The 11,217-nt window shown below is 39.3% G+C and overlaps 1 protein-coding gene across 1 annotated transcript; it reads right to left on the reverse strand.

The window, feature by feature from the left end:
- Positions 1–9,859: 9,859 nt before the first annotated feature.
- LOC122482668 (olfactory receptor 10T2-like) lies at positions 9,860–10,816 on the reverse strand. Its single transcript, XM_043578981.1, has one exon. The coding sequence runs from the start codon at positions 10,814–10,816 to the stop codon at positions 9,878–9,880; it is 939 nt and encodes a 312-aa protein (XP_043434916.1). The 3' UTR covers positions 9,860–9,877.
- Between the last annotated feature and the right edge of the window lie 401 nt (positions 10,817–11,217).

Raw genomic sequence — 11,217 nt, forward strand, 5'->3', positions numbered from 1 at the left:
AAATGGTTCTTAAAAATACAATAGTTTCCATTCAGATGACGTGAATAAAGTACGAGTTGCCATTTTTTAATCTGTAAAAATGTTTAATTTTCTTATTAATGTATATATTTAAGGTGTACAAGATGATTTTTGACATACATATACATAGTGAAATGATTAATGAAGTCAAGCTAATTAACATACCCATTTTCTCACATAGTTACCTTTTTCTGGTGTGGTGAAAACACCTGAAATTTACTCTCTCAGCAAATTTCCAGTATTAAATACAGTATTTTTAACTACATTCACCATGCTGTACTTTAGATCGCTAAAACAAATTCATTCTACATAATTGCATTTTGTACTCTTTGACCAACATCTCCCCATGTCTGCCACCTCCCCAGTGCTGGCAACTACTATTCTACTCTCTGCTTCTATGAATTTGACTTTCTTAGATTCCATGTCTAAGTGAGATCAGGAAGTACTTTTATTTCTTTGTCTGGCTCGTTTTACCTGGCATAATGTCTACAACACCCATGCTGTAGCAAATGGCAAGATTTCCTTCTTTTTTATGGCTGAATAATATTCCATTGTGTATGTATACCACACCTATTGATAACGTGTGGTTTTTAATCTTTCATTCTGTTTTTTTATTTTTATTTTTTTTTATTTTTAACTTGTTTTTTAATTTATATCCAAGTTAGTTAGCATATAGTGCTATAATGATTTCAGGGGTAGATGTCAGTGATTCATCCCCTATGTATAACACCCAGTGCTCATCCCAACAAGTATCCTCCCTTATGCCTCTTATTCAGCCCATCCCCAAACCCACAACCCCTCCAGCAACCCTCAGTTTGTTCTCTGTATTTAAAAGTCTCTTCTGTTTTGTTCCCCTCCCTGTTTTTATATTCTTTTTGCTTCCCTTCCCTTAGGTTCATCTGTTTTGTATCTTAAAGTCCTAATATGAGTGAAATCCTATGATATTTGTCTTTCTCGGACTGACTAATTTCGCTTAGCATAATACCCTCTAGTTCCATCCACATAGTTGCAAATGGCAAGATTTCGTTCTTTTTGATTGCCAAGTAGTACTCCAGTGTGTGTGTGTGTGTGTGTGTGTGTGTGTGTGTGTGTGTGTGTATACACACCACATCCTCTTTATCCATTCATCTGTCGATGGATATATGTGATCTTTCCATAATTTGGCTATTGTTGATAGTGCTGCTATAAACATTGGGGTGCATGTGCCCCTTTGAAACAGCACACCTGTATCCCTTAGATAAATACCTAGTAGTGCAATTGCTGGGTTGTAGGGTAGTTCTGTTTTTAATTTTTGGAGGAATCCATACTGTTTTCCAAAGTGGCTGCACCAGTTTGCATTCCCACCAGCAGTGCAAAAGAGATCCTCTTTCTCTGCATCCTTGGGCCTCACCTTATCTTGATGAGGTCCGAGTAGTTCATATAGTCCGAGTGGTTGGCTATCATAACAGTTCATTATTGCCTCTGGAGACGTGTTGAGTAAGAAGTTGCTGCGGCCAAGATCAAAGAGGTTTTTGCCTGCTTTCTCCTCTAGGATTTTGATGGCTTCCTGTATTATGTGTCGGCCATTCATCCATTTTGAGTTTATTTTTGTATATGGGGTAAGACAGTGGTCCACATTCATTTTTCTGCATGTTGCTGTCCAATTTTCCCAGCACCATTTGCTGAAGAGACTGTCATTATTCCAGAAGATATCCTTTCCTGCTTTGTCAAAGATTAGTTGGCCATACATTTGTGGGTCCATTTCTGGGTTCTCTATTCTGTTACATTGATCTTAGTGTCTGTTTTTGTGCTAGTACCGTACTGTTTTGATGATTACAGCTTTGTAATACAGCTTGAAGTCCAGGATTCTGATGCCTCCAGCTTTGGTTTTCTTTTTCAGGATCCCTTTGGCTATTCGGGATCTTTTCTGGTTACATACACATTTTAGGATTGTTTGTTTTAGCTCTGTGAAGAATTCTGGTATTGTTTTGATAGGGATTGAATTGAATATATATATTGCTTTGAGTAGTACCGACATTTTAACAATATTTGTTCTTCCAATCCAGGAGCATGGAATATTTTTCCATTTTTTGTGTGTGTCTTCTTCAATTTCTTTCATAAGCTTTCTGTAATTTTCAGTATGTAGATTTTACACCTCTTTGGTTGGGTTTATTCCTGGGTATTTCATGATTTTTCATGCAATTGTAAATGGGATCAATTCTCGATTTCTCTTTCTGTTGCTTCATTATTGGTGTATAGGAATGCAACCGATTTTTGTGCATTGATTTTTATATCTTGTGACTTTGCTGAATTCATGAATCAGTTCTAGTTGGTTTTTGGTGGAATCTTTTGGGTTTTCCATATAGAGTATCATGTCATCTGTGAAAAGTGAAAGTTTGACTTCCTCCTCGCTAATTTGGATGCCTTTTATTCCTTTGTATTCTCTGATTGTCCAGTACTATGTTGAATAACAGTGGCAAGAGTGGACTTCCCTGTCATGTTCCTGACCTTAGGGGGAAAGCTCTCAGTTTTTCCTCATTGAGGATAATATTAGTGGTGGGTCTTTCATATATGGCTTCTATGATCTTGAGGTACAATCCTTCTATACCTACATTCTTGAGGGTTTTTATCAAGAAAGGATGCTGTATTTTGTCAAATGCTTTCTCTGCATCTATTGAGAGGATCATGTGGTTCTTGTCCTTTCTTTCATTGATGTGATGAATCACGTTAATTGTTTTGTGGATATTGAACCAGCCCTGCATCCCAGGTATAAATCCCACTTGGTCATGGTGAATAATTCTTTTAATGTATTGTTGGATCTGGTTGGCTACTGTCTTGTTGAGGTTTTTTTCATCTATGTTCATCAGGGAAATTGGTCTGTAGTTCACCTTTTTAGTGGGGTCTTTGTCTGGTTTTGGAATCAAGGTAATGCTGGCTTCATAGAATGAGTTTGGAAGTTTTCCTTCCATTTCTATTTTTTGGAACAGCTTCAAGAGAATAGGTGTTAACTCTTGTTTAAATGTTTGGTAGAATTCCCTTGGAAAGCCATCTGGCCCTAGACTCTTGTTTTTTGGAGATTTCTTACTAATTCAATTTCTTTACTGGTTATGGGTCTGTTCAAATTTTCTATTTCTTCCTGTTTGAGTTTTGGTAGTGTATATGTTTCTAGGAATTTGTCCATTTCTTCCAGATTACCCATTTTATTGGCATATAATTGCTCATAATATTCCCCTATTATTTGTATTTCTGCAGTGTTGGTTGTGACCTCCCCTCTTTCATTCTTGATTTTATTTGGGTCCTTTCCCTTTAATTTTTGATCAAACTGGCTAGGGGTTTATCCATTTTGTTCATTCTTTCAAAGAACCAGCTCCAGGTTTCATTGATCTGTTCTACTGGGTTTTTTTTGTTTGTTTGTTTTGTTTCAATAGCATTGATTTCTGCTCTAATCTTTATTATTTTCTGTCTTCTGATGGTTTGGGGTTTATTTTCTGTTCTTTTTCCAGTTCTTTAAAGGTGTAACGTTAGGTTGTGTATCTGAGACTTTACTTCCTTCTTTAGGAAGGCCTGAGTTGGTATATACTTCCTCTTATGACTGCCTTTGCTGTGTCCCAAAGGTTTTGGGCTGTGGTCTTGTCATTTTCATTAGCTTCCATGTACTTTTTAATTTCCTCTTTAACTTCTTGGTTATCCCATTCATTCTTTAGTAGAATGTTCTTTAGTCTTCAAGTATTGTTATCTTTCCAAAATTTTTCTTGTGGTTGATTTCGACTTTCATAGCATTGTGGTCTGAAAATTTGCATGGTATGATCTCGATCTTTTTGTACTTGTTGAGGGCTGATTTATGTTCTAGTATGTGATCTATTCTGGAGAATGTTCCATGTGCACCCAAGAAGAGGGTGTATTCTTTTGCTTAAGGATGAAATGTTCTGAATGTATCTGTTAAGTCCATCCAGTCCAGTGTCTCATCCAAAGCCATTGTTTCCTTGTTGATTTTCTGTTTAGATGATCTGTCCATTGCTGTGAGTGGGGTGTTGAAGTCTCCTACTATTATTGTGTTATCAATGAGTTTCTGTATGTATGTGATTAATTGATTTACATATTTGGGTGCTTGCACATTTGGCGCATAAATGTTTACTATTGTTAGATCTTCTTGGTGGCTAGACCCCTAAATTATGATATAATGCCCTTATTCATCTCTTGTTATAGTCTTTATTTTAAAATCTAGATTGTCTGACACCAGTATGGCTACTCCGTCTTTCTTTTGGTGACTATTAACATGATAGATGATTCTCCATCCCCATACCTTCAATCTGAAGGTGTCTTTAGGTCTCAAATGCATCTCTTATAAACAGCATATAGATTGATCTTGTTTTATTATCCATTCTCTTACCCTATGTTTTTATTGGAGTGTGTAGTCCATTGACATTTAGAGTGAGTACTGAAAGATTTGAATTTATTGCCATTATCATGCTTGTAGAGTTGGAGTTTCTGGTGGTATTCTGTGGTCCTTTCTAGACTTTGTGCTTTGGGGTTGTTTTTTTTTTTTTTTCATCGTTTCTCCCCTCAGAGAGTCCCCCTTAAAATGTCTTGCAGGGCTTTAGTGGTCACGATGCCCTTTAGTTTTTGTTTGTCTGGAAAAATGTTTATCTCTCCTTCTATTTTGAATGACAGCCTTGGTGGATAAAGAATTCTTGGCTGCATATTTTTCTAATTCGGCACATTGACTATATCCTGCCACTCCTTTCTGGCCTGCCAAGTTTCTGTGGATAGGTCTGCTGAGAACCTGATCTGTCTTCCCTTGTAGGTTAAGGACTTTTTTTCTCTTGCTGCTTTCATGATTGTTTCATTACCTGAGTATTCTGTGAATTTGACTATGATATGCCTTGTTGATGGTCTGTTTCTGTTGAATCTAATGGGAGTTCTCTATGCTTCTTAGATTTTGATGTCTGGGTCTTTTGCCAGATTAGGAAAGTTTTCTGCTATGATTTGCTCGCATAAACCTTCTACTCCTTTTTCTCTCCATCTCTGGGACCCCTATGATTCAGATGAGTCATTGAGTTCCCTAATTCTTATATGCTCTTTCGCCTCAGTCTCCCTCTTTTTTTCTGCTTCATTATTCTCCATGAGTTTGTCCTCTATATCACTGATTGGCTGCTCTGCCTCATCCATCCTTGCTGCCATGGCAACCACTTGAGATTGCAGCTCAGTTATAGCATTTTTAATTTCACCTTGACCAGATTTTACTTCTTTTATCTCTACAGAGAGGGATTCTTTGCTTTTTTCAAACCCAGCTGGTATTCTTATTTTCGTGATTTAAAAAAAATTTTTTTAAACATTTATTCATTTTTGAGAGACAGAGACAGAGTGTGAGTGGGGGAGGGGCAGAGAGATAGGGAGACACAGAATCTGAAGTAAGTAGGCTCCAGGCTCTGAGCTGTCAGCAAAGAGCCCAACACAGGGCTTGAACTCATGGACCGCAAGATCATGACCCAAGTTGAAGTTGGATGCTTAACCAACTGAGATACCCAGGTGTCCCTTATCGTGATTCTAAATTATGGTTCAGACATCTTGCTTGTATCTGTGTTCAGTCCCTGACTGTCATTTTTTCCTGTTCTTTCTTTTGGGGTGAATTCCTTTGTTTCATCATTTTGAAAGAAGAAAAAGAGTTAATAAAATAATAATTTTAAAAAGTTAAAAACAACACAAAAAGTAAAATAAAGGATGCTGGCTCCTATGTGTGTTTTGGTCTGGTTGTTGAAAGAAGCATAATAGAATAGATAAAAAAAGGGAAATAAGAGGGGGGAAGGAAAACAATTGAAAATTTAAAAAAATGAATACAGTAAAATAGAATAAAATGAAATGATGAAAGTAAAATAGAATTTTAAAAATTTACAAAGGGGCACCTGGGTGGCGCAGTCGGTTAAGCGACCGACTTCAGCCAGGTCACGATCTCGCGGTCCGGGAGTTCGAGCCCCGCGTCAGGCTCTGGGCTGATGGCTCAGAGCCTGGAGCCTGTTTCCGATTCTGTGTCTCCCTCTCTCTCTGCCCCTCTCCCGTTCATGCTCTCTCTCTGTCCCAAAAATAAATAAATGTTGAAAAAAAAATTTTAAAAAAAATAAAAAATAAAAAAAAATAAAAATTTACAAAAAAGTTAAAGATATAGTAGAAAAATTAGAAAAAAAATTTTTTTATAAAACCGGAAATAAAAATAAATTTTTTCTATTTCTGTATTCAAGAATAAGAAAAGAAAAGAAAAACTGAATAGATGGACCAGCAAACAGAATGAAATACGATTGAAATTACATCCAGTTTCCCCTAGAAATCAAACTATTAAGAACTTTGTAGTCTGTAAACTTAGCAGGCAGAGAGACTTGTGTTCCTCAAGAGAAAGTTTGGCTCAGTTGGGCAGGACTTAGTGTAACAGCTCCATTCTCCACTAGATGGTGCTGCTTAGTTTACTGGTGTGGATCATTCTGGTGTGTGAAGGCATGTATGTGCATGCGCTGGAGGGGTGAAAATGGTGTCATCTACTCTCTAGTCTCTGGTATCAGAACTCTGTGCTCTTGCTGACCCGCAATCAAGTATTCCTCCTTTGTCTCCGGCTTCTGTCCACTCCCTGCTTCTACACTGTCCATGATCAAGTCGTTAGTCTGCCAGGCGGTACCTTCCTCCAAAGTTTTATCTCAGATGGGACTGTGTTTCCAAATGCCTCACTTTTGAGGCTTCTGCAGCTTTGACCTGGGCAGACCCTCTCGGGGAGAGATGTGCCAGGCAGTGGCTGCTGCCAGACCGCCCCCTGGAAAGTCTGCACGACTGTGCTGCTGCTGATGCCCAGAGACTAGCCAGGTGCCAGACCGCCCCAGAAAAAGTTTGTGCAATCACGTAGCAGCAGTGTTTCAGAGATTATGGTAAATCCCGACTTCAGCAAACCCTTAACGTCCTTGTTCCAACGCCACCAAATGTGGCTGCTCTCCAGGTCCGCTGGGACCTTCACCTGTGGGGACACCACACAGCCTCTACCAAATGTCATCCCAGCAGGGAAACCACCTCTCCCCATGGACCCCTCAGATCTCGCTGTCTGCTCCTGGGGGATTCGCCCTTCCCACCAGAGCTCCACCAGGTATGAGCTGTGGAGTTTCAGACTCTGCACTCCCCTGTTTATAGCATTTTAATGGAATTTAAACCCTCTCCTTTGTCCTTTCTCTGTTCATTCCCTTGCAGTCCCTTTCTCCTTTCTCCCTTTTTTGTTCAGTCCACTCTCTCTCTTTCTCTCCAGCTGCTTTTGAGGGGGAGTGCTTTTCCTGTACTCTCCCCCCTGTCTCTGTTCTCTCTCCACAAGCAAAAACAGCCCCCTACCCTCTGAGCCTTCTCTCTCCCCCAGCTCACCTCTCTGTACTGTACTTGCCAAGTTTTGTGGTTCAAGTTATGCAGATTGTTATGTTAATCCTCAAATCAGTTTTCTAGGTGTGCAAGGTGATTTGTGTTGATCTAGCTGCATTCAGGGATGAGAGAGGCAAAAAAAAAAAATTCCATGCTGCTCTGCCATCTTTCATTCTATTAATGTGGTGTATTACATTGATTGGTTTGCATATGTTAAAACAGCCTTGGGGCACCTGGGTGGCTCAGTCGATTAAGCGTCCAACTCTCGGTTTCTGCTCAGGTCATGATCTCCTAGTTTATGAGATGAAGCCCTGCATTGGGCTCCATGCTAACAGCATGGAGCCTGCTTGTGATTCTCTCTCCCTCTCTCTCTGCCCCTCCCCTGCTCATGAGTGCCCTCTCTCTCTCTCTCTCTCTCTCTCTCTCTCTCTCTCTCTCTCTCTCTCAAAATAAACTTTAGTAATAAGAATAATAATAAAAAACCAACCTTGCATCCCAGGGGTAAATCCCTTTTAGTCAAAATTGAGACTTAATTAATGAGATGAAAAAGGTAAAGATGATCGTATGAGGAAACAGAGACTTTCGTGTGAATTAGGGGACATTTGTGAAGATGCAATGGTGAAATTTGTGAAATGGTTGGTCAGAGAACTTCTAGCCAAATTTTAATTCAGTGCTGAACAAAGACTGAGACCTGGAGACCCAATAGGCTGTGACACCACCTATAATCAATGAAGCTGTGATTTGAGTCTCAGTTTCAAGCCCTGCAGGAACTCTCCTCACCTGTATTCACTGTAGCACAACCTCATGCTTCCTCTCTTGAGATTCTTCTTTCTTTTCAGGGGTTTCTCCCAAGACGTTTTGCTTCCATTCCAGAATCTTCTCTCCACTCTACCCATCGACTTTACACAGAGCTCATTCTCTATCTCTTCATTTTAACTAAACCTTGTTGTCTGAGAAGGGCACAATTGCTTCTCAGCTCTGTTGAAGAGAAGTCTCTCACTTCCTTATTCTATAGGCCAGCCACAATTTGGCATTCTCCTCGCTTCTTACTATATTTCTAAATCATTTGTTTGCATATTTATGACAAAACATTTCCCTCATTGGCACCAATCTTACCCAGCTAAGAAATAATATATCGTTGACCTTTGAATAATGCAGAGGTTTAGGGCACTGATCCCCACACAGTCAAAAACTTTTGACTCCCCCAAAACTTAAGTACTCATAGCCCACCGTTGACGGGAAGCCTTGCTGATAACATAAAGAGTTGATTAACACATATTTTGCATGTTATATGTATTATATACTGTATGCTTACAACAAGGTAGGGTAGAGAAAAGAAAATGTTAAGAAAATCGTAAGGAAAGAAAAGACATTTACATTACTCTACTACATTGAAAAAATCCACATTTGAGTGGATTAAAACCTATGTTTTTCAAGGGTCAACTGCACTGTTGTCCTCAGAGTCTTTTACTGACCACCCCACTTCTTGTTATTTATTAGCAAATTGCCACCAACCTCTTGATCTTTTCCCATCTCAGACCTTCAGCTTTGGCAACTTCATATCATCTGGCTGTGCCATCAGACAATGTGACTTCAAAATGCTTAGACTTCCTGACATCATCTAACATCTTCCACAGTCCACATGAGAACCTTACCACAATGGCCTCAGTTAGATTCTTCAGTTATATATAGCACCTTCCACCTCTCTGATTTTTATAAATTAGAAGCTATTTATCTTTATGCTCTAACTCAAATAGCGTTTGAATTATTTGCTTTTTGAGGGCTTGAGAAAGTTAATTATGAAACCATCCGGCCTACTCCTTTGCTGGGCAATAGGAAGAATAGCTCTTTGACAGACTTTTCTATATTATTCCTGAAATTTGGTATGTTAAAAATGTCTGTTTTGCAGCAATTTTCATGAGTTTATTTTTCCAGAAATTCTTCCATTCCCATCTAGTTTCCTTATTTCTTTGAATAGAATTGAGCAAGGTATTTCTTAAAATTCCTGGAAATTTCTCTATATTTGTAGCCTTTCACTCATTTCAAGTCTAAGTTTGTGTGCTTATAGTTTTTCCTCTTTTGACTAAGTAAATTCGTGTTTTTTCTTTCCTTCTCCATTGCTCTTTCATTTTTTCTCCTTTTCCATTTTAGTAGTTTTTTTTCTTCCAAAGACAACAAAGGTTATGAAAATAGTTTTCCAAACTGCTTTTTGATATGTTTACTACATGCGTGTGTGCCTGTATGTATATGCATTTATATGTGTATATGTACACATACGTGTAATAACATTTTAAAATATTTTTTCATTTTAAAATATTGTAAAACTACCTCTGGTTTTGTAATAGGAAAGAAGTGAGACCAGGGCATATCAGACAATTAGAATACACTTTAATTGCTTTGCACACAAACTAATGATTTTATTGGAAATACTCTACTTTTTCCACTTTTATTTATCAACAGTCTGTACATTTTTAATGTCCGGTGTTCTTCTACTCCCCATCTAAGGGATGAACCTATTTGTCTTGCCTAATACCTTCCTTAGGGCTGTCTGCATGTCTTTGTTTCTGAGACTGTAAACGATGGGGTTAAGCAGAGGTGTCAGCACTGTGTATGTGACCGCCATCAGCATGTCTTCATGGAATGAGTCCCTGTCCTTCGGCCTCAAATAGACAAAGCCAGCAAATCCATAGTGTATGCACACCACAGTGAGGTGGGAGGAGCAAGTGGAGAAGGCCTTATAGTTCCCCTTGGTAGAGGGCATCTTCACAACTCTGGACACAATGAAGACATAGGACATCATAATGAAAACAAAGCTGCCCACCAACACGAAGGCAGAGAGCACAAAAATAGCCATTTCGTGATGGGAGGTGTAATCACAGGCAAGGCAGACCACAGGTGAGATGTCACAGAAGAAGTGCTCGATGATGTTGGAGTCACAGAAAGACAAGTTGAATACAGTGATGACGATGCACAGAGAAACCAGGAACCCAGCCATCCAAGAGGCCATCATGAACTGAAAGCAGATCTTATGGGTCATCAAGACCTTATAGCGCAGTGGGCTGTGAATGGCAGTGTAACGGTCGTAAGACATGGCAGCCATGATGAAGCAGTTATTGGCTCCTAAGCCAAAGAAGAAAAACATCTGTGTGGCACACTCAGGAAGAGAGATGGCCTTGCTATCTGATAGCAAGTCCACTAGCATGCGGGGGATGATTGCCATAGTGGTACAAGTTTCTGAAAAGGACAGACCACAGAGGAAAAAATACATGGGGGTGTGAAGGTTGTGACTCAGCTTGATGGCCACCATTATGCACACATTTGCAGCTAGGATGGTCACATGGGAGAAGAAAATCATCACAAAGAGGAGACCCTGCAAGTCTGGGAAACTGGAAAACCCCCACAGAAGGAATGTGCTCACTGTGGTATGATTGTCCATCATTCATTAGGCTCAGTAACTTTCTCCCACAGGTGCAGACATTCTTGAGGTCAATACTCAAGATAATAAAAAGCACTGAGGTCACCTGACCTTTAATCAAGGGCTCCTGGGCAACAGCAAGACAAATGTTAATGAGAGAACCTAAGCAATGGGAGCTAAATGCATCTGGCTGAATTCAAGTTCAGAGTGATGAGGAGAAAGATTCTAGTAGAAGAATCTGCCTAAATGCCACAGAGTAGGCTAAAATATATTCTGGGAACGCCCTCATATCACCCCTTTCTGTCCTGTACAGTGAGAATCTGCATGAAAGAGGGAAATATGAAGGAAAAAATGTTACTTTCTCACCTACAGGAGTATGAGAAGTAACAGGCGTAAAATGCTTATGTGGTTTAGTCCTAGCTTGG

This window comes from Prionailurus bengalensis, chromosome D1 (assembly GCF_016509475.1).
Source record: "Prionailurus bengalensis isolate Pbe53 chromosome D1, Fcat_Pben_1.1_paternal_pri, whole genome shotgun sequence".
Lineage (NCBI taxonomy): Eukaryota > Metazoa > Chordata > Mammalia > Carnivora > Felidae > Prionailurus > Prionailurus bengalensis.

Excerpts from the sequence above, each read along its gene's own strand:
- LOC122482668 (XM_043578981.1), bottom strand. The coding sequence starts at position 10,816 with ATGATGGACAATCATACCACAGTGAGCACATTCCTTCTGTGGGGGTTT.